Source organism: Phasianus colchicus, chromosome 14 (genome assembly GCF_987193195.1).
Source record: "Phasianus colchicus chromosome 14, bPhaCol1.hap1.1, whole genome shotgun sequence".
In the NCBI taxonomy this organism is placed as follows: Eukaryota; Metazoa; Chordata; class Aves; order Galliformes; family Phasianidae; genus Phasianus; species Phasianus colchicus.
In genome coordinates, this window is record NC_143449.1 from 17,046,503 (window position 1) to 17,070,687 (window position 24,185).

At 39.7% G+C, this 24,185-nt stretch overlaps 1 protein-coding gene across 3 annotated transcripts in view; it reads left to right on the top strand.

Moving 5' to 3' along the window:
• Positions 1–24,185, top strand: part of KLHL13 (kelch like family member 13) — a 67,668-nt gene that overhangs the window by 37,000 nt on the left and 6,483 nt on the right. For all 3 annotated transcript variants that reach the window (XM_031594198.2, XM_031594199.2, XM_031594200.2), the window contains 4 exons: positions 11,434–11,575; positions 12,691–12,823; positions 12,914–13,110; positions 18,483–19,278. In XM_031594198.2, the coding sequence (XP_031450058.1) occupies positions 11,434–11,575; positions 12,691–12,823; positions 12,914–13,110; positions 18,483–19,278 (1,268 nt within the window). The remainder of the gene's footprint in view (positions 1–11,433; positions 11,576–12,690; positions 12,824–12,913; positions 13,111–18,482; positions 19,279–24,185) is intronic.

The window sequence follows — 24,185 nt, forward strand, 5'->3', positions numbered from 1 at the left end:
AACGTGCTTAAGGCTGCCAGAAAATAAGCTATTTCCAATAAATCGTTGCTTCCCATAGGTGTTTTTTAATGACGAAATGCAAAATACCCGAAGAGTTGTGAGGCTTTGAAACTCATTGCACGGTAGTAACGTCTTTTGGTCTTGTCTGATGTGTTTTTAAAACTACAGAACTTGCTAAATGCAAGCAACATCAGAAATGGCCAGGTCTGATCTGTCTGCTGCTCAAACAGAACCCTTTTGTGTGTTGCCTTTAAGTTGTTAATCTAGCTCTGTGCGTGCTTCAGCTTTTATGATGGGGATCGTGTAGCTGATTACCTCAATGTGTTGAAAGTATGCGAACAGGTTTAGTGATCAGACGTAACTATATGATGCTGAGCTTATCTGGAGCATGAGAAATATGTAAGCAGCAGCCTTAATCATTTCTGTAATGTGTATCCGAATGCTTATGGAGGTGTTTATTCACTGCCCTGACTTCATCAGGACTCTCAAATACAGCCTCCAAATTATTCACGTACTTCATAAGGGGGGAAAAAAAAGAGGAATGCTACAAAATGGCACCTATTTGATTAGATAGTAGGTGTGGACTGGCACAGCCAACCTTGTGATTTAGTCTGATCGGTAACATCGGTGTTGGGATCATCGTTTTCATTGCAGAAATGATGCTAAATTTACTAGGTGCTTCGTGATACATTTTTCACCTTCACGGCTGTAGGATTTCTCCCCCAAGTAATTGCTCTGCATGCTGGCAAAGGGCTTCTTCCAAGTACGTACTCAGAAATGACATGTAAAACAGTGCATCTATTGATGTAAAATATGACCGTAAAACCACTGAATGTACAGATGAACACATCCACATTTGATAATTTGGATCCAGAGTATTCAAATCTAAACTGGAACTTTAGTCCCTTTAATATTTGGCAATGTAATGTTATGGGTCTGTAGTGCAATTTTTGTAATGTAAAGGAGAGAGACATTAAAGGCTTGGGTTTTGTCATCCTTACAGTGAAATTCTGATTCTTCAGGCTTTTTCTTGAATTAAAGTTGGCCTTAGCTTGAGAAGCTTCATTCTACTTCTGATTTATAAGTAACTTATCTAGAGAATAAACCCATTGTCGGGACTCACAGATTTTATGAGGTCTGTGCACCTGATATCTGAACTCTGCCTTAGTTTCCCTGTACTGGAATGCTGAGCTGTGGCTCTTGAGCACGTTTGGTGCTTGGATGAAGCAGGCATCTACGTACAAAGTACCCCTGTAAAACAGTTAATTGTCCTGCGGGCTGTGCAGCTGAATAAGTCTAACTGCAGTTTCTGCTTTAAAAGTTTGTTCCCAAGCTGCAGAATGCGTGCAAAGAGCTTACCTGAGAGAGTCCTCTGCTGCAGGAAACTTGTGTCCAGGTAGTATATGAAATAAGGGACCTGCTGAAGTTGAGCTAATGGATTTGTAGGCAAGTACATGGTTCTGGTGTGGGGAAATCTGCTGTTTGCACTGGGGTGGTACTGCTTTTCAGGCAGCGAAAGGAGAAGCAACGATTCACCGCTGCTTGGCTGGTTGGTTTCCCATAGCTACAGGTATAGCTACAGCTTTAGAGACCTTTCCAGAAAGCCCTCACATTATTCAGAGGGAGAAGGGTCCCTCCGAAGAGAAGCACAGGCAACCTGTCTCCTGGTGGACTGGTCGCAAATAGCTTGAAATTGCCCCAAGTCCACCGAGAGATCCAGGGACGTTTCATAGGGAGAGTCCATATTAGAAATGGGCTACTGGCATGTGACCAGCATGCATGGGTGGAATGCAACTTGTGATTTGGTGTGAATGTTGGCAGTGTGCAGATACACTTGCAGGTGTGTGCTTTCACGGAGTCCTTTTGTATTTTCTTCTGCAGGGCTTAGAATGCACTCAGTTGAAATGAGTGCAAAAGCTCTTACAGCAAGTGTACGCTGTGCTGGTGGAAGTGTTTGTGTTGGCTGTGTGGGGATGGGCACAGGTAGCTCGGTGTTGGTGGAGGCATGCGAGCAGTTCCAGCAAGTAAACTGGAAGGAAGGAAGTAGTGAATGATGCTAAATGTAGGATTTCTCAGAATTGCAGGTATTTATTGATGGCTGTGTTTTAAAAACAGGTAATTTAAAAAAACAAACAAAAAGCAACAGCGAAATGTAGATGGAAGTAAGCAGAAGTTAAGACTGAAAGCTCTAAATTAGAGAACGGCAGGTCGGTGTGGTTATGTATAGCAGCTTTAAGGCGTAATGAAACACGTTCACAAAACACAGTGCTCACAATGTCATCCCCTAATGTCATCTCGTACGTGAGGGACTTATGAAGAATGTTCTTATTCACAGTGGGAATGTCATTAAGGCTTGTGCACGTCTTCCTCTTACAGGAATGGAAGAAACCTTGAGATCAGAGTACTGTGATACGCACCTGCTAATTCAATAGCAACGTTTCAGTGGCAAAAATAGTAAGAAATAATTCAATACTAGAAACAAGGATAATGAGAGCCTCTGTAATCCTATTTAGAGTCAAAACATTTTCTGGAAAGCTAAATGTTGAGTGTTCTTTGTCCTCGACATGCCGTGTTTAAAAATAAGGAAAATTGAATTAGAAGGATCTCCATGTGAAATAATGTCTAAAATTAGTGCCATCTATCCTTTTCTGTTGAGCAGTGTTTTGATATTTTTAGGTGGCAGCTCTTCTTTGGATGCATTTCCATCAATGACTAATGGTAGGAGAAGTAAACAAATGCAGTGGTCCAAAGATATCCTTAGCAGAAGGTTTGTTGGATATCCATCCCGAATGGTCTGGTTTTGAAATGTCTGACTGGATATGCAGTGCAGCAATGGAAGTCGGTGTGCAGGAAAGTCGAATGAGTTCTTAATACTCCAGAGTAATCAGTGTTGGTTTTAGCTGCTTATGTAGGTTAATGCTTTTTTGTGTTTTTTTTCTAAATCTCTGATTTGCTCTCCAGTGAGCTCTTTGAATTTGTGCTATGCAGTGATACACTTACACAGGGCAAGGTGTGTGTGCGTAATTCAGAGCCCAGCTGTATTGATGGGTGGCTTTTGTGACCACACTGTATCTACTACCTCAGTTGGGCATCTTTAGCAAACCCTTCTGCTGGGCTCTTGCCTGCGTTTGACACAGTGCTCCATTCACAACAAAGCAAAGACTTGCTCAGCTTTGGCAAGATTTCCACTCAAAGCAATTGTTTCCTAGCTGTTATGTCAGTCACCCCAAATACTGCTTAGAAATGATCCAGCAGTGCATGCCTGCAATTGAAGAGAAGAGGTAGGGTTTGGAAGAGGTTTGTTTTGTAAATAGAGGGCTACTTTTAGTCCCAGTACATAGACTTCTTACTTATGCCTCTTAATCTTATTTTTTGCATTTTAAATAGGTATTCCAATAAGTTAATTCCAAGTTTGAAATGTAAAACTTCATTGTAATAATAAACTGGCACAACAAAAGAGAAAGTGGTTGCCGTGAGATGTCTTAATGCTACTGATGTTTTTCTGGTCAAATCTTCAGAGGTGATTCCATGACTTAACTGTTCCCAATTGCCTTCTCCTTCCATGTAATCTTGCAATAACGGCGTCATGCTGTGCTGTGCTAAATCACTTCCACTGAATTATCTTGAATATATTACTTGACCTGTTCATCCAGAATACCACATCTGCCACTTTGTTTTTGCCCTAATTTGATTGTTGTGGGAAAACCTTGCTGTGCAGTTGCTTTATACTTGCTGTAGTGTTGTGCAGTAGTTTCAGTTGAGTTAAATGGGGATGGCTGTGTGTTTCTGTAGGGAGCACATGGGGAATACTGGAGTCTTAAAAGTAATAGAGCTCTGATTGAGATTAGTGGGGATTGTGGAGTGATCAAGTGTGGTTAGAGCACTAAAATGGAAGTGCATATTCATAGCGTGGCTGTAATGTTCAGTCCAGCAGTGACTGAGACTGTTGCAATATCAGCTGTGAAAACGAGTTTCTATCCTTTATCCTGGAATTGACAAGTACCCCACAGCTGTTATCTGATGTGCCTGCATTTAAACTCTTAAATAATGTGGAGGGGGGAGAAACAATTTACAATTCAAACCTCAAAACAAAACACCAAGCCAACCAAACATAAAAATCTCCAGTCTTCCCAGGGGGGAGTGTAGTCAAGGAATACTAAACAGCTGTGAGAAGTGACAGCAAGAGGAATGATAGAAGGTCCTAGGCAGAAAGAGCAAGGGTTAATTACCAAGTCATGATGTTGGAATATTGGGTATTAATTTGCTGGCCTTGAAGCGCACAGATTTATCCTCTGTAGCAAATAGAGAACAACCAATCTGTGACAAAGAACAATGATGGAGTAAGTTGTTGCAGGGATACTGTGGAGTATATATATATTTTTTTTAATCACCAAAGCTTGAATGCTCAGGTGCCACCGTAAATATAAACGGGTTTTAGTCCGTTAGCTTTGCTTTCATTCTGAGGGACCATTCTGCTAATTTAATGATTTCTGTGTGTATGAAAACTAGATTTAATGACATCAGGCAGGATGGTGCATGCAAAATATTTTCAGTGTTTCCTGCAGTGTGCGGGAAGCATTAAGCTGTGCAGACAGAACTAGGGCTTACATTTCTGATACTTAAGACCAAACGTGAAGGGCGGAGAGCAGGATGTGTCAGTGCAGCATAGAATATGAAGCCTCTGAGTGACTGCATTCTGCAGTTTTGAGCATCGAGGACATAAAATAGTTCTTTAGAAAAACTACAAAGCGTGTGCATGTGCTTTGCTTTCTGTTTTTTAATGGTAGGAATCAATGCACCAAGACCAACTTTGGCAAAATGTCATTAGAGAACCACTTGTAATTTAGCATCGTTAAACAGTGTCTGTGAATTTAAGCTATAAATGAATGCAAACCCTTTGTCAAATAGATAAATGTGGATGTGGCACTAAGGCTCCTGGGGTGACTGCACACTGCGAGGAACAAAAGCTTTATAGCAATGACTGAGCCAAATATTGCTTTGTTTCTGTGGAAAGCATATTTGATTTAACCAGTGGGCTGTAATTATTCAACAAACAGCTTGAGAGCTCGGATAGTTTGTAGTTGTTGAAATAATTTTGTGGAGAATGTTTTCAGTGTATGTATGCATCTTGAGAAATGAGACCTAAGCAGTTGCTCAGTCCTTTGCTGACTTTGCAGGACCTAATTTAGTGCTGGCCTTTTGTCCCAGCTTGGCTTCATGTCAAGTAACACAAAAATGCTCAAAGTGATGTTGGGATTACCCTTATTTCCATGTCCCCTGTTCTGCTTGGTTCCATTGGCACTTGGTACAGCAATAGCAGCTTTCATTGCCTGACTTCCCAGTACTTTTCTTGGTGTCTGCTGACGTTGTGTGCTTGTGCCAGAGCATCGTGTCAGGATGATGGTGAGATGTGTTGGAGTCCAGATGGCATTGTTTGACACATACTTTGTTTTAAATAAATACTGGGAATGGCTCGATTTCTATGCTTTTGTCTCAAAGTTTATTAAAAACTTTATCTCTAGAATGGTTTAAGTAGGTTCTCTTGAGCCTGACTGGTTGGTGAGGTTCTGTCCGAGCCATTCTGGGTGCTTTCATACTTCTGGTGATGGTGCTTGCAGAACTGCACAGACTGCTTTGCTTCCCTGGTTGATGTCAGCCCTAGATGTGGTCTAAATGTGTGGTGAAAATGTTCTAGAAGTAGGTAGTGCGTATCTCTCAGCGAGGATTTGCTTCTTCTAAAAATATAATGTAATTTTTCTTTCTGTAGGACTGATTCATTGTTTTCCCTGTTGTAGGCTTGCTCTTATATATTTCCTACAGCTGTTTCCTTGCCATTGTAGCTTGCAGTTACCCCAACAGCTTTTCTTTGCGAAGACCTGGTGTGCAGAAGGATCAAGGACAACTGCAGATTAAAGCAACGTTGCCTTGCTGTGCAGCTATGCTGGGAGCAGGTGCTGCTCATTGTTATGTACGTTTCATGTATAACTGTGCCCAAGCTGCAATTAGAGCCAGGAATCCACCCACCTCTGCTTACTGCCCTTCAGCATGCATCCATGAGCTGTCCTTGTCATTCTTTGCTGGGTTTGGTGGGTTTGGAGTCCTTTATCCTACTGAGAGTAATATGCAACTTCTCATGGTTTGTTTTGCTGCACAGAAGCTGCTTTTCTGCTCTCATCGTGCAATATTATACTGTCATAATATTAGGGAGCAACCTGATTTTAAAGGAAGGGCGGAGAAATGAATGCAGGAGCATCTATTTGTTTAATTCAAGAAACAAATTCAAGCTTTGTACCTTTGCTCCTTGAACGTAGATTTCAAAGAACTCAGGATAGCACTAAACAAATATTGAAGCGTTCAGCTGTTAATGCCCTTCTAACCTATAAAGGTCAGGGATAAAACCCAAGATATTGGAATATACAAGGTGTGAGTGGTGCTGCACCAACTGCTGTAACTACTATTGAAAATGGCAGCCATAGCAGTGACAGTGTGGTGGTAATTCATGGGGGTAAAAGCTTGCATGTTCTGATTGCAGCAGCCCCTTTCAGGTTTGCAGTGTGAAAATGGAGTTTGAAGAAATTATGGCAACTGGATAAGTACAAGTGCTCCTTGTTATGCTAGCTGCTAATTCATCCATTAAAATTATGGCTTTTAAACATGCATGGCAGGTCATTTTGTAGATCCTTCCAGTGCTGTTCTTGTGTTTCTCCTACTTCCAGTTGTCCAGCAGCACCAGACGGTGCAGAATGCAACACTGATTGCCCTGTGCCACACACAGTAACAGATTTGAACATTCTGGTTGGTTTGTCAACCTGACAAACCTGACAAAAAAAGTGCCTTTTGTCCTTCTCTTCTGGCTGAGCTCATGCTAAATGCAAGCTTGCATTCCTTGTGCTATCCTTTGTGATATTTTCTGTTAAATAATTAGCAAGCTGATAAAATGGGTTAGTTTTACTGGGTTGTGGATCCACCAAGGAATGAAGTTAGAAACTCTTCTTTAAAAATAGGAAAAAAATGAGATGTTGCTGTAGTGGGGGACAAGTGTGAAAGTTATTTACCAGAATAAAGCATGTCCTGAAGCTGTGTCATTAGAAGATTCAGAGTGGAATAAATGTGAAATACAGTGACTGGGTAATTTGTTCCCCTTTGTTATACTGATTTTAGAATTTCGTAATAGAAGTGTTAGGAGTAGCATTGTATAAAGTAAACCAATCAGTTATGTTCATCGAGCTCCTTGGTGGCGTGTAATTCGTTGGGGAGCCCCTGTGTTCATTATTTCTGGAACTGGAACATCTTTTCATAATGGAAAATCAGAAAGACAGGTGATGTGTTTTTTTTTGGTGGACTATGTATGCAAAGCAAAGAATTACTATATCTAATAGTATAGAAGGGTTTAATTGTATTTACTAAGCTTCTCATTAATAGATTCATTACCAAAATGTGTACAACTGCATGCAGAACAGCCCTGTACCACTCCGTATCTTTGACAGATCATGAAATAGTAAAGATCTCTACTGTTATAGGAATGGCTTAGTGTGAAGTAGAACAAAGTTTTGTTGCTGGCTCATGCCAGAAGTGATGCTGGGGATGCACTCAGCCCTCATCAAGCCTCCGCCTTGATCCTGTGATTAGATAGTGCTATGGGATTTGGACCTTCTCTCCATTGAGATGCTGATTAGCAGTGATTGCACAGAAGAAGCATACTGCACTGTGAAGAAGTCATTGTGGATTCATGTTTGCAGTAGTTCAACAACCTCACCAGTATTTGTAGCTTAACATTGAGCTTGGTCACCTTTCCAGTTGCTGATTGCACATTTGGAGTATTTAGATACCTTGTTCATCTAATAAAAGGTGAGAAATTATACCCTTATAGGGAATAAACGGAGTTAGTGGGCAGTCCAGAACTTATTTCTTTAAAATGGTGAAAAGCAAAGTAATTGTCATTCAGATTGACAGAGGCAATGGAATTAGGCTGTATAACATCCATACAACACACACGCTGCTTTGCATATTTCATTGCTACAGAATTATCGGTTGGAGGATTAACTTGGAGTCATGAGAAAGCAAAGCATGCTTGGCTACACTGGCATAGGAAAAAACTTGAAAGAGTTGGCATGAGGTTTAAAAAAAAAAAAAAATCTCCTGAATGACAGCTTCTTCTGTGATAGCAACTAATTAACCTCCTGTGGCTTTCCCTGAACTGCTGAGAGGCTGCAGCGAGTCAGGAAGCTGCTCTGCTTTGCTGTTGCAATGCTGATGCTGTGTGCTGAACTCCAGCATCCCCTTGTTCTTAACGCTTAAAATTGAAAAGCCCATCCAGAGCAATTGAAAGTGATGTAATATCCACGTTCACAGCTACTGGTGGATTATCAGTACGTCTTGTTGCAGTGGTAGCTGCCTCCTCCAACTTTTTTAACCCCAATTAAGAATGCTACAGCTGTTCTTGTTTAATGACTTCTATTGATCGGAACAATAGAATTAATTGGAAAATGAATTAGCTTTCTTTTTTGGTAGTATGCTTTATTGTGATATACTGTGCTTGCAATAAAGTACCAATCAATATATTTACATTCATTATGCTCTAATTAATTATAGTGCTTAGCAGACCTATGTTAATGAATATAAATAATGCCTGTGGTGGCAGCATGCAAATGTGACAGATGTATGTACTGTGTTTTAATTGGGAATTCAGTCAGATATGAACGATGTTACCCGTGTGTTCTGGGCACGAATGGTGGAGATATTAATGAGGATTCACTTTACAGCCCTAAAACTAAAGTAGTATTCTGAATAGTTTGAAATTCCTTTAAAGGGCAGTTTTAAATTCATCTTGTTTGCGAGGCAGGACTTGTTTCTGTTGTTTTCTATATTGGTATCACATGTTATGGAAGAGCCTGTGCATTATTTTACTTTGTCTTAAAAAGATGGGTTTCTGGCCTTATATGCAGATAAATGTTAACACTGGTGCAATGCTAATAATGTGCTGCTGATTTTTGGTTGCTCTGGGAGGGCTCTTTCCTGCCCACAAATGTCACAGCACTTGGATTCAGGGCATCAGGTGTTGGATGGGTCTCTTGGTGCACTGCTAATACTTCAGCATAGATCGTATCCCCTCTGCTGGCTGTGCAGCAGTACGAGAGGTCATGTGCTATAAAGGACCTCGTTAGGACAAAGCATAGAAGTTTTATCATAGAATCATAGAATGGCCAGGGTTAAAAAGGACCACAGTGATCATTTAGTTCCTATCCCCTGCTATGTGCAGGTCACCAACCAGCAGACCAGGCTGCCCAGAGCCACATCCAGCCTGGCCTTGAATGCCTGCAGGGATGGGGCATCCACAGCCTCCTTGGGCAACCTGTTCCAGTGCCTCACCACCCTGTGTGTGGAAAAACTTCCTCCTAACATTTAACCTAAACCTCCCCTGTCTCAGTTTAAAACCATTCCCCCTTGTCCTATCGCTATCCACCCATCATTTCCTGTTAAAGATTCACGTGAAATGTAAGAAAACAGAATGTACCCAAGTTTAGAATAAGGCTTTTAAAGCCCTTTCGTAGAACAGCTATCAGATGTGACATTTCTGGGAGGTCCTTCAAGAGCAAATACAGTTGACATTCATGCCAGGTGACTCTGTGGTCCCTCTCCACCCACGCTCAGCCATCTCCCAATGTGACTTTATATTCCTTCTCTTAGAAAGACATCCAAATTTAAAGACTAGATGTCTCTTGAAATTGTTAGCGTTTCCTTGATGAGACTGTAGTCAAGCTTAAAAAACAACCAACAAAACACTGTAGAACAAAGTGAATTTAGGTCATGAGCAGCTGCTTTGCTGCTGTATTACGTTGTATGCGTTTATTGTATGGCAAGGAACTTGGAGAGCACTTCGAATTCAAACACAGCTTGTAATTTTTTACATCACACTCTGGATTTATGTTACAAATATGATGATTTGGTTTCAAACAGGACTGAATTGCTTACTGCATTACATCTGTGCTGATTAATTTTCTTAGATGTCTCACTACTGAGTTGCTACACTGCAAGTCAAAGCTATCTCGATGTGCCCTTGTTCCTACAATCTGTTTTGTCTGTATGCATAAAATCTCCCTGTTTCAAACCCATGTGTGCTGTTGAATGGTGAATTTGTATGAATATGTTTTTGTATCTGATGTAACCATGGGTTTGAACGAAGCACAGCGGTGCTATCAAGAACTCTAAAGTTTCAGAAACTGCTCTCTGTAGCAATGTACCGAAACAAGTTGGGGGGTAATAGCTGCTCAAAAAGAAACCAAACACTTTGTTTTTCAATTGCAGACTCTCATGTCATCCTTATACAGCAGTCCCAATCAAAACTGGGAAAGAAACCCAAATAATTCAAACGCATTCTTGTCACTTAAAGTAATTTCTGAAACTAGCTTGGAGGCCAATGTGTTTACCTGCATGTTTAAAATCTGGAAAATGTTTTGTATCTGAGATTTGCAGCATTTATTTTAAACTGCTATGAATGTGTTGAAACGTGGAGTCTTTATTAATAATTAAGCCACTAATCCACAGACGGGAGAATTTTCTTTGCTAATTAATATTGTGTATATATGCATTAGACTGGTATGCATGCTAATAGGTAATGTATTAGCTTAAAGAATTCATGGGAACTGGTAACATTTCTGGAGAGGAAATTTATTTACGTTTTATAATAATTACAGGTTAGGGTAATTAGAATCTCATATGCATATCTCTATGTAAATCCAATTTACATCTCAAGATGCAAGTAGAAGGCAAATAACAGAGCAGTAATCCTTAACAATTCTACCTAAATTAGTCCTTTCCATCTGAATTTGGGCAATAATTACTTGGAATCAAAATGTGTGACAACTTAACACAAGCAAATCTTAAATTAAGGTTATGAAGTGGTTGCCTCTAGTAGCAAAACTCTGAGTATTGTGTCCTGAAGGATTTCTTGTTATAGTAGCTTACAGCTGAGGCTCTACCAGTTATTTGCTATTATTCATGTGTGAATGAGTTGATGTATGCCATAAGAAGCAATTCACTGAACTTTAAAGTTATATTTAATGTTTCAATCTTCTAACTTTGCTCTGCAATCTGATGCAATAGTTGATTTTGAAAATGGAATGGGACTCCTGCAAGCATCATAAAATACTGGGAGGACGCGTGGAAATAAGCGTGCAAGGCTCTTAATGTGGGGGGGGGACCAGGATTTATGGCCTGTAAATAAGATTTTTGAAACGATGCTGTGTAGGTATTTCAGTTCCTTAGATGAGCTGACGAGGACCGAAAAGAATCGATTCTGTTGCCTGCTGGTTTTCACGACCTATTGCTTGGTCCTGTTACTTGTCATCCCAGAGGACTGTGTTTTTAATGCAGAAGAGCACCTAATGAAAATATGAGTTTGATCGTAAGATTTCTCTTTTCTCATCTTCTTAGATCTCTGGTGGAAGAGGAGGATCCTCATATGAAAGTATCTCTTGGTAGCAGCGATATGGGCGTCTCTGCCCATCTGCAGTCTTCAAAGACAGGGACCACAAGATTTTTCACCAGCAATACTCACAGTTCCGTGGTGTTACAGGTAATTATTTGTGTCAGTACAGATATGCACTGAGAATTTTGGATGCTCTAAAGAATACCTGTACTCAACAACCTTCCCCGTACCTGTAAGTTCTAAGAAGTCTTTAAAACGTGTTGGTGTGCTGTGCTGGTGGTGCCTGCATACAAGCATAGCTTGTAATTTCTTTTCCTGCAAGTTAAAGGTTCCAGTTTTAGGAATCTTTAGTGTCTACTCTGTTTTCATAGTCTCTAAGTATATGCTACAAGCAGACTTCTTAAGCATTACCTACGTAATCTTAACGACGCAGGCTTTCCTTAAGATAGCTTAACTCTTAAATTATGTGAGGTGAGGCCAACACTTCTCCAAGTGCTAAATCTAAAAAGACAGTGTTTGCCTTGGTAGTACGAGAAAAATGCCTGATGACATCCCTAGTTGAAGGGAGTCATTTTGTTGGAGCTTCTATTCTGTAGTATGTGAAGGAGGCCGGTGTTCCGTGCATCTTCCAGTGTGCCCAGCTGGGTTTGTCTTTAGAGGAAAATTTTACTTTAAAGTACTGCTGCAGACAACTTCCTTTTCTATTACAGTTAGCTATTTTGAGTAATTTGGAGTAGATCAGCTCTTTTCATAGTTTTGCCTTGTAAACTTTGCTAATAAATTTGATAAGCAGTGAACCAGATAGCAGCTTTCCTTTCAAGCCTTGGTATTTTACAGCCTCTTAATTGGTGGAACACTTAAAGTGGTATGGAACAGATTTGTGTCTATAGTGCACATGTGTCTTAACTGCATAGGTCAAAAAAATACGAGTGCCTGCCTTCAAATAATTGCTGGAACATGTTTTCAAAACAAATTCCTTCCTGGAAATAACTTAATTAACTGAATAAAGCAACTTTCTAAGGACCAGGGTACTTTGTAGTCTTCAACCTCTTATAGGAAATGTTCTGATCAAGCTTTCAATGAATAATTCTTATTGAATATATTAGATATAATTATTGTAAAATGACAGCTTATTCCTCGGTGATTTTTTTGTACTACATATGTAAATAAAATAAAACTAGTATTTACATAAGGAAAAGAGAAGTTAATTCCTGCTCTGCTCTCAAATCAAACAGCTGCTTTGCACTGTGTTCTTCTTGCAGGGCTTTGACCAGCTGCGAGTGGAAGGTTTGCTGTGCGATGTGACCCTTGTTCCAGGAGATGGTGATGAGGTGTTTCCTGTCCACAGAGCAATGATGGCTTCTGCGAGTGATTACTTCAAGGCGATGTTCACAGGTGATTTTATTCTGATGTTTGTACAAGTCCATGAAATCACTCAAATCCTATCAAAACGATCTTATAAACTTACCTGCATGTCTTTCTCAGGAGGAATGAAGGAACAGGACTTAATGTGCATCAAGCTTCATGGTGTCAACAAAATAGGCCTGAAGAAGATTATAGATTTTATTTATACTGCAAAGCTTTCCCTTAACATGGACAACCTTCAGGACACTCTGGAAGCTGCCAGTTTTTTGCAGATTTTACCTGTTTTGGACTTCTGTAAAGTGTTTCTTATCTCTGGGGTAAGACTTGCTACTTGTAGTTCACACTTATAAAAGCTGTTTACATTTTAAATCAGAAACAGTGGCATTATAATACTTGAATTCTGTTTCACTGTTGTTTATAGCTTGAATTCACAGGATAATTTTTGATTTTTTTTTTTGCAGGTTTTTTCTGTGTATTGTTTTTAGTATGAGTGTGAGAAATATGTATCGCATTAAAATCCTTCTATTAGTTGCAGTAATGGTAGTGATATTATTATAGTTTCCAGGATCCTTACTTTGTTTCTTAGTTCTTGCCCTCATATTCCATATCCTTCCATAAAAAAGCGACTTGCTGAGTTAAACCTGAACAAAAAGCAGAGCTGGCTGTTACAGCGTGTTAATTTACTTTCTCAAAGCCTTTTTGTTTTTGTGGAGTGATGCTTATTGTAGTAGCAACTGTCATGGAGACCTTTACATCATTATTCTTGTAAACCATTGGACTTCGTGTCTGTTCTTTTAGTAGTCTGTTCAGAGGATATATTTTAATACAAAGATGCTACAGAAATAGTAGTTAGATGAAAGAGAGCTACCAGAATTTGTTGATTTCCATGTTTTGCTAGAACTGAAAATGGCCTTGAATGGCTAGTGGGGCACTCAGCAATAACAAATGAAGTGCTTTGGTAAGCAGAGGACAGCCCCCAAAGTAGCAACCATTTCCTCATTTACTGTCAATGTTTGTTAAAAGAGGAATATTTGGGGGCTTTTAACACAGATTTTAACACTTTTCTGCAGTTGGAACAGACAAAAAGTTTGCCCTGCAAACTAGCATTGCAATGCAGTACAATATTTACAGTTTGGTAATGTGTTGTTTATTACAGAAATTAAAATCTCAGGTTGTGCCCCTAGTGTGGGAGGGACGCTGGTAACAACAGCATCCTCTGTTTCATATCTGTGCTTTGAGGAATGCTGTGCTCCATTCAGGCTGAACGTCTGAGCAGTTCTTGCAGTTTTCTCTATATTATAAAAACAAAAATCTTTTTTTCCGAGAAGATGACAGCTGTAAGGATTCATCTCCTGAAGTGCTCACCTTCCCATGCAAGTTTTGTCCAGAGTTCTGTCTTCATGGGCAGGGAAGGATATGACAAGAAAACACCCCATCCTTTTATCTGGATGATAACATGGTGTGTTCTACGTGAATTAAAATACTAATTGAATCTCTTGGAATCCTTAATAAGAAATTAAGAAGCATTGGTTTTCAATGTACAGATTCAAAAATGTGTTCTCTCTCCTGAGAGCATGTAAATAGGAGGACTCAGAAATGCCACTGACAGAAACCTGTTCTGTGACAGAAGTGTAAGATGCATCTGGGCTCTGTAACAGTACTATTTTATGTTTAACCTTGGCATACTTTCCAGCTCCCCAGTTCTCAGAGTTGCCATAGTGTTTAATTTACACTCTTCGATCCCATACAATCTATTCCGCATTGCTCAGGTTGCTTTACCTTCCAAAATGAAGCAGTGTGCCTCTGTAGGGCTTACGTTTCTATAAAGCACCAAATTGAATTAAGGGCTTGGTGTTTGTAGATCCAAATCAGTGACTTGGAGCAGCCTCCCTTTAATGGGAGCTGTGCCACAAGTAATTCTTGGCTTCTTGTTTGCTGCTTTCTGCTCTGTCTTGTTTCTACTTTGTTCTTTGGCTCTTGGCACTGTTGGGGCAGGGCAGCTACTGTGAGTTTGCTTTCTTAAGGAAAGAGCTACTTTCATCTTATATTGCTTTATTTGGGACATTTTTTATTGTTTGAATGCTCTTTTTCTGAAGGTTCCTCCATATACAATGTTGGTATGGTCTTTGATCTTGCGGTATTTTCTTAAATCCTTTGATTTATACTGATATCTAAGGGGATTTCAGTTCTTTCAGCCCTGTAGAAATGTTTCTATATTCATCTGTTTCAAAAACTGCCTTTTAATTTGAGATGATGTAGTACCATAGGGCCCTTCGACACCTTTTTGTCTGCTTGCAGGATGGTCTCAGCCTTGTGGCAGAGTGGGACCTGATGCAGGGGCTGTTTCTGCCAGGCACCAGAAGTCAGCTTTTTCTAATGTTATTCCCTGGGATCCACGTACTTCTAATCATGTTACTCCATATCCAGTTTTGTAGTATTTTACAACTAAGTTTTTACAAGAGCTTGAGAATTGACTGTTTTAAAATTCCCAAGAAAGAAGTCAGCTGCTTTCTAAAGAAAGCCCTTCTGTGTTAGCTCTTATTTTTTCAGGCTATGGTATCATAGTGCTGGGTTGACATTTTAAAAAATATTTTTAAAAATATTTTCTGGAACTTTTACTGTATAATAAGCAATTGAGTAACGTGACCGAGTGGCTCTGCACAGTGACCAGTGCCCAGGTAAAATAGGATCTACCTGAAATTCTCAGCATCATATGAAGTCAGTTCGGTGTTTGTTCACTTCTGGCTTTTAGTTGTTTCTGTGTATACCTTTGCTGTTTACTGGATAGATTGTACAAACGGTTGCATTCTTTGTCTGATGTTTCCCTTCCTCCCATTCACTTCAGTAGGATGGCCAGAAGTAGTAGTTCCTTCTGTTTCTTGATGAGCTCCTGATTGACTGATCCTGCAGAGAACAATTTCTGCACCTCTCATAAGTATCATAGCATAAGTCACACTTCTTTTTTTTGGAAAATAAACAAGTAATTTATTCAAATAGCTTTATTGTAACTTAACCTGTCCAATTTTGTATATTTGTGTGAATAACTATTGCATTTTGTTCTGAAAGTTTTTGACTCAGGACTTTGGAGTCTGTAGTGTATTTTTTTTTTACTATAAGATTTTTTGCAATATAATTTAGCATGATCATGTTATCTATGTTATCACAGACCAGAGTGAAGCTGGTAATGGTGCTTTTGGTGAGGAAAGTAAACTTTAAGGAAATACTAAATGTAGTACCCAGATTTGAGTGGTAGATTCATTGATGATAAGACAAAGTACATCATTTCATAAACGTAATGGGGAGGAATTGCAAATGCAATACAAAAAAAAAAAACCCCTGATTCCTGTCCAATCCTGTTTGGTTAATTAAAGCAGAATAGCATAGATTTTATGAGAAGTCAGGAGGCACTGGAAACTGCTGATGTGATGTTCCTGTCATTAACAATGTGTGATACGTCAATAAATTTCTCAAGTGCAGGCATTCCAGGAATATATTGAATTGCATAGATTTCCCATGCAACTTAATTGTGGTACATCAGCTAGGATGCAAGCACTGGGACAAGCCTAGAATAGTCCTGTGAGCTGGGCACTTGAGAACTGACATGCATCCATCAGTGTATGTAAATATTTCATTGCTACCTTAATGCCTGGTACCAGTGCTATGCAGTTCTGTCCCCTTTTTTGCTTGATCATCTTCCTCCTTCAAGCATGTCTTCTGTGTATATGCAATAATGTTTCTACTTACCTTGACGCAGAGAAAATGCTGTCTCTATAGTTGGATGCCAGTAGGTGCATTGCAAAGTAAGTTTTTAAATGCCATAACATTACAGCAGGAGTTAAAGGTTGTCCTATAGTATGTAATCAATTTGAGGGGTTGTTTGTGTTGTTTTATTTTTTATTATTGATCTTGAACAAAATTTTAGGAGTAAGTGTGATCAGTTTCATTTGCTTAATTTACAATATGCTGTTACTTCTATTTAATTCACATGTATTACAAAGCCTTAAGGGATCTGCACAGAGATTTGGTAGTATCTCAATAACAGTTGGAAGACAGACCAAAATGTTCCCTGAGTAACAGAATGTTTTATAAGTATTGCTAGCTGATAAGATGATATTTTGGTATAAATAGTGCAGTCTTCTAATTCAGTAATGATTTGTGTATGTACTGCATGGATGTTGTATAATAAAAATGCTGACAGTCTGCCACACATTCATCTTGTAGATACGGCTTGATTGATTTGTATTAGAGATAAGAATGAGATAAGAATAAGATATTAGAACCTTTGATTCTAGGAAGGTGTTTCAGGGTTGTGAATAAGTCTTAGTGGCTGCAGATCTCAATTCTAGGATAAGTTAGGTGAGTTTCTAGTGAATACAGAAGTCTGCTTTTCCCATGCTCATTAACTTTTGGAATTGCCTGTTAAAGGTTAATGATAGATTGAAGTAATATAGTGCTAAAATGTAATCTGTCATGACCAGAGCACGTTTGAATGTTTCAGAGTCATAATCTTCAACCTTACAACCATTTAAAAAAAAAAAACCTACAAGATTTAGAAGTTCAAATTCTTCTGGAATTACAAATGTGACAATCCTAAAGCTGTGGTGTCAGTGCAGAGTGGGGTTGGACATGCTGTTGGCTTGATCTGTAAGGAGACTGTAAAGCATGTGTGAAGGAAGTTTGGGGTAGAATATTGAATGCAAAAAGGTGGTGCAGTTCTCGACAAGAAGTGTCTGGAAATGGACTTGCTTGCTGTATGTAATGTAGGTCTTACTGAACTGAAATGCGTGGGTTTGCTGCAGTCTTGCTTGGTTCCATCCCATCCCTCCTGTCTTTTTCTCTCTCCCTCTTGGATCTTGAAATGTAAGAAGGATGTAGGAAAGGCAGATGCAGCAGCACTGGAAAAGATGTGGATGACAAGAGTATAGTATACTCACTTGAGTATTGAATGCAGTCAGGATATGATCCACGCTAAAGGATTTCATGTGTTGGTTATTTCTAGGGGAAATCCTACGTTGATTATCTAAGACTGCTAGCTTTGTGTTATTTTTGAGTATGCTGTGTCTGTAACTTGCATGTAGTATGTAAGACCTGATCTCGTCCACCAGAGATGCAAAGATGCAGTTTTATTCATTTTTAAGGAATATATGTATGGAATTGAACCCTGTAAATAAATTGTCTGTAATGCACAGCACTGGAGAGGTAACTGTGCCATCCTGCTTGGCTGCATCATGGAATCAGAATACTTTGTAGGTTGGAAGGGACCTCGAAAGATCATCAGGTCCCAGCCTTTCATGGGAAAAGGGATTATGACAATAGAAGTTTAATAAGGTTGGAAATGCCTAATGGCAAGCCCTGTTTTTACATAATTCTCTGTAACCTTAGGCTAATCAACTTTCCTTTAACTGTATTTTCCATGTTTCTTTCTTACAAAGACATTTGCACAGCATTTCAAAGGTGAAGAGCTGTATAATTGCTATGTATCATCATTGTGTAATGCATCTGACATTGGCTCTCCCCTTGCGGTCATGAATATATACATCAATTGAATATTTTTGCTCATGTGAAAATCAGCCTGAGCATTGTGAAACAATGAATACTGTAGAATCTGCAGTATTTTCATCAAATTCAACGCCGCCGTTTAGACGCCGAATTAAGAATGTGTTTTAATTCCTCTTTGTTTCCTCGTTAGGTTTCCTTGGAAAACTGTGTTGAGGTTGGGCGAATTGCCAACACGTACAATCTCACAGAAGTGGATAAATACGTTAATAATTTCATCCTAAAGAACTTCCCTGCGTTGTTAAGTACTGGTGAATTTGTGAAACTCCCCTTTGAACGTCTTGCCTTTGTGCTTTCAAGTAATAGCCTTAAGCACTGCACTGAACTTGAACTCTTCAAGGCGGCTTGTCGCTGGCTGCGGTTTGAAGAGCCTCGAATGGAATATGCTGCAAAGCTAATGAAGAACATCAGATTTCCTTTGATGACACCCCAGGATCTTATTAACTACGTTCAAACAGTGGACTTCATGAGAACTGACAACACCTGCGTAAACTTGCTTTTGGAAGCCAGCAACTACCAAATGATGCCATACATGCAACCAGTTATGCAGTCAGAGAGAACTGCCATTCGATCAGACAGCACTCACTTGGTAACGTTGGGGGGAGTGCTGAGGCAGCAGCTGGTTGTCAGCAAAGAACTACGCATGTATGACGAAAAAGCCCACGAATGGAAATCGTTAGCTCCCATGGATGCACCCAGGTACCAGCATGGCATCGCTGTCATTGGAAACTTTCTTTATGTAGTCGGTGGCCAGAGCAATTACGACACAAAAGGAAAGACAGCAGTTGACACAGTCTTCAGATTCGACCCCCGCTATAACAAGTGGATGCAAGTCGCGTCTTTAAACGAGAAGCGCACCTTCTTCCACCTAAGTGCCCTCAAAGGACATCTGTATGCAGTTGGCGGTCGAAATGCAGCGGGTGAGCTGGGTAAGCACTTGAACTATGACTCCTTGCCTTTCTTTTTAGGCCTTGAAGTCCTCTCTCCCTCCATTCGTGGGGCAGCAGAGGACTGAGTTTGTTAGCATGCAGCTTCTTTCTTGCAATCCTGGAAGTGCATGGATACGTTTGTCTGGATGCAGGTAGCTGTTTTAGAAGGGCTTCCATACAGACAAAAAGATGCCTGTATCTCACGTCCCGGTGCAAAATATCTGGTCTCTTCAACTTCATCATCACTGTATCTACATGTAAAATAATATGTATGAAATGTGTATGCACAGCTGTACAATTTGAGCTGAGAAACCAAACCAACTCTAAAGAAAGATGCAGCTTTCCAACTGAAACTCACCGTTGCAGGAAGGCTGTGTTTTAAAAGGAGCACGTTTCCTAGAGCAGTCATTTTGAAATGCTAGTTAGGCTTTCTTTTAAGACAGCCTTGGATGTCCTGACATTCTGTGTTTTTTAAACCACTTAAAATGTTCAATTTTTTTTTTTGCCTCTGATCTTGTGACTGCACAGGTAATGTACCGTTACAACAAAAGACTGTCAAAAGATACTTAATATTACTCCTCTAAGTTTAAATTAAAAGTTACCATGTAACTTTTAATTAAGAAATCAATAGTGGTTGGCCTCCGTGAACCCACTGGATCTTCCAAAGTGAGAGTGTTAAAATTTACACCCAAATCAGGGACTGTACACCCAATTGTAACTTTGTGTCACTGCTTTAAAATTGGAAAGTTACAGTGATTATGCTTGGCATTTTAGCATAGTAATATATTTAATACGGAGGAAACATTTCATTATTCTGTTTGCTGCTTAATCCCAATACTCAGCTGTCTTATTTCTTTAGTAGCTGCTAAAAGCCCTGCTTTTTATAAATACGAGTAAATATTCATTTGAAACAATACAGAAGTGAATTTGTTATGTAGCAGTTCATAATTTTTTTTGAACTAGTGCATCTCATCTGTTCAGATAAACACTCTTCTATGAACTTACTGCAGGCTTTTAGGAATCAGTGCGTTCTGCTCGTATGACCCAGCAGGGCTGGTGCTGCATGAGGTTTAGAATCCTATCTGCTTGAAATGAGATTTCTAAACGCTTCCTAAAAAACATTCATTGGAAAATAGTTGGCAAAAAATTCATTTTCTTTACCAATATTCCTATTTAAATTGGGAGATTTTAATAGCTTTGCTTACATGTCCCTTTATCTTACCCCGTTGTAAAAGCTCATATGTATTTATCCTTGCCTTGAATGTCAGAAAACCTGACATTAATTAATAGCAGCCAGCCAGATTACTTACCTTAAGTATTTTATAACCCTTTTCTATGCAGTTAGTACAAATGTCAGTGAAAATGTTGCTTGGCTGTTACTGAGCCATGGCAAGCAGTTGCTTAAAGCAAGCTGTTAGTGCAGTGTTTTTCTTAGATCTGATCATGCAGTATCATTCTGCTGACCTCAACTCTTCTGCAACTTTGAAACACAAAATCTATCACTTGTTTAAAACTATTTTGTAAAGATATCATTAAAATACTGCAGCAGTTTCCTCATAGAGCTGGAAAATGTCATTGGATCATTGTGGGAAGAGCACTCCATAAATGCTAAGTATTGTAGCTGTCTCATGCTTTGATTCAGGGCTTCAGTTTCTTTTCTTGTTAATTGTGAGGCAAGTCACTTTTCATTTTCATGTTTCTTTCATAAACCTTGACAGCTAAAAGATGAAATCCAGCTTAAACTTTCCATTCTCATCAGAGGAGAAAAACTTCAAGCTTTCATACAAGAGAAGGTCAGGTGTGTGTTGGACAGGTATTAAGGAACTTGCCCTTGGGTTCAAACTAATTTCAATCTGTTGTAAGAGGAAAAATTACAAAAACCTCAATTCAGCTTTCCAGAAGATCACCTCCTGTGGAAAAGGGCCAAAGGATTTAAGTTACCAAAATGAATTTCTTTTTTTTTTTCTTTACCTCCTGACAAAATCCTGGAATAAAGATTTTATTTGAGGCTCTACAGCAAGTCTTCCCCAAACAGTTTTCAAATGATCAATCTTCTGAGGACAGTGTTGTAAATATCACTTCCTACCTCAGCAGTATGCACTTTAGCAGTAATAAATTGCTGCTGTTCAACAGTGTATGGCACTTTGAGAAAAATTGGGTTCGGTGATAAGGATGAGTAAACTGGTGTGGATGTGGTGGATGCGACAGTGTCTTATTAATGTGCTGAATTCAAAAATTGTAATTTAAATTTCCAGATATGCACCGGTCCCAGGAGGACTGTGTGTAGTTCTGCTTTGTTCTTTTTAAGTGTCAAAGCAGGGCAGAAGACAGAGAGAATGGAGCAGCTTGGAGAAACCAGGCGTGCAAGAGGAAAGGCTTCTTGGGAAAGAAGACAGTGTGTGTGGTCACACAGATGCTCAGAAGCAGTGCTTGTATGGCACTTCAGTTGTGTAGAACACAGGATTCTAGTTTCCTCTCAAAGAAAAAGTGTGTTTTTTGTTTCTGAAAGACCTGAGTTGTTCCTGATGCTGGCAGAAGCTGCCCCTCGCATAGGGAACTTAGCAGTTGATGTTCTGATGTTTCAGGCTCTGCTGTTGCCTGACTTCACTGAAGTTTGGCATTCTGTGTGAGATCCTCCTCAGGGTTTTGGAGGATGTTGGACTGTTTGAACTACAGATTCATCATGCTGCAATAAAGGCAGAAGGCTACTCATAGTTTAGGGGAAGACAGCTACGTTTTGTCCTGCCTCTTACCCAGTAACTGGGAAGGCACTTATTTGCCATGTACTCCTGTGATGCTTAACTCTGAGTTCAAGCGACATATTTTTGTGATAATGAAAAACACAGCATAAATGTACATACAATACATATTTTTATGTGTGCTCTTAAGTGAGAAGAAAAATCTGCCTTGTTACACTGTTAGGCTGTTTGCTGCCTGTGTAGTCCTGTAAATATCAAACTGAAGTGAGAACCAAAGGACCATAGAATGGCCTGGGTTGCAAAGGACCACAATGCTCATCTAGTTTCAACCCCCCTGCTGTGTGCAGGGTCACCAACCAGCAGACCAGGCTGCCCAGAGCCACATCCAGCCTGGCCTTGATCTCATGTAGAAGCTTATTTTGAAGCAACTTCTCACTGTGCTAGGAATCAAATTACTTGAGGCTCTTTCAGCTTAACAAAGTAAGCTTTGAGTTCTACAGCAACAAGCTGCGTTATAGGAAATATGGTAACATGAAAATTCCAGGTTTTTGGACACTGTTCACAGTTGCTGAAGTGTGCTGCTGTAATAAACCTCAAGATCCTTTAGAAGCTACTGACAGAAGTGGTTCATAGCTGCAATATCCTCAAGTAGCATCACAGGTGGCAAAATAAAGTGAGGGCAGACTGAGCATCCCCTGGGACTGCCAAAGTTTTGTGTCCTTTAAAATGAGACCTGTCCTCCCTGTGTTGTTGGTAATGGCCAGAGCAGGAGTTTCACCATTAAAACACAAAGCCTGATTTGAATCATTCACGCTCTTGGGAAATGAATCCATCTGTCTCATCCGATAAGAATATATGTGCTTTGGTTCAACAACATAGTTCTTTTGAGTTCTGTGTACTGTGTTCAAGCCAGAGATAATACACAGAATTCTTCCTTAAAACAATGGCACCTTTAAGTAATAGCTGGAGTTATTTTTTTCCTTTTCAGTGCAGTGGGAGATGGCGTTAAAGCAAAGTTGGAACGACCTTGCTGGGAAACAGGGCCACAGCTATGCAGAAAACCCAAGCAGAACAGTAGGCTTTTCTCAGCTCAGAAGTAATCGGAGTGGTTTTAGAGCGTGGTGGATGTGAGTTTTGAGTTTGGATGGTTTGTCTGTTATTTTATCAAGCAGATCTTTATGTGTACAGGTGATATTCAGGAGAGTTTTTGAAGCCTCATCGGAGGTGAGGGATGTTGAACTCAACAGCATCTTTGCTCAGAGAGCTGATGTCTTTACTGTGTGGCAATAGTGATGCCAGCAGAGTGATGTGTACCCATTTTTGCATCTTTAATTTTCTCTTTGTGTCTTAAAGTGGTCTTTTGACTAAAGATTCTCTCAAATAGAACCTGCAGTGCCAGTTGAGAGAAACAGCTGCCCACTGCTGAATGCCTTGTTACATTTGCAGTTTTGTGGTTGCTGATGGCTTCATGATTTTTATAAATGCTCTACTTTTCCTGCCTCTATACTGCATTAGAAATGTAAGTTCCTCACCTCAGCACAAAGTGTAAGCACTGTGGGGAAGAGGATGTCTTTGTTTCTGTGAAAGCAAGTGATGGTTTTGGTGCACCATGGCAGCTAGCAGGAGGTCGGAAGGGTCTGCTGTCAGGATGGAACTGGGACACCTATAATTACTTGCACGTCTGATCTTTTTCTATTCCTGAAATTTCTGCATATCTTTGCTTTTCTGATTGCTAAGTAGAACAGAGTATAAAGAAGCTTTCCTCTTCAGAAAAGACTATTGAGATGGATGAATACATTCACACAAGAAAGAGCTTGGAAATGTTTGAGAGTTAGGCTGATGCTGCACATGGTACCAGAATCCCACTGCTTAAACGCAATTTGGATTGAGATACTGAGTTTACACCCAGTTTATGGAGTTGGTTTTTTTGTATGTACTTCCAACCAGGTAAAGTTCTGTCTTCTGCCCTACTGACATTATGGCAGTGTAAATCCCTGATGGATGTAACAAGTCTACAGGAGATTAAGTGCGGATAAAAACAAGCTTTGTAAGGAGAGATTTTGGACTTGAAGTAAAAAATATAGCATGACTTTAAGCTTTTATTTGCAGAAGAATGCTTGAGTGCCTTCCCTTCACTCGTGCACATTTTTAACTATCTGTGTATAAGACGTATTTCCAATGGCTGAGATGGGGCTGTTGTATAAGAAG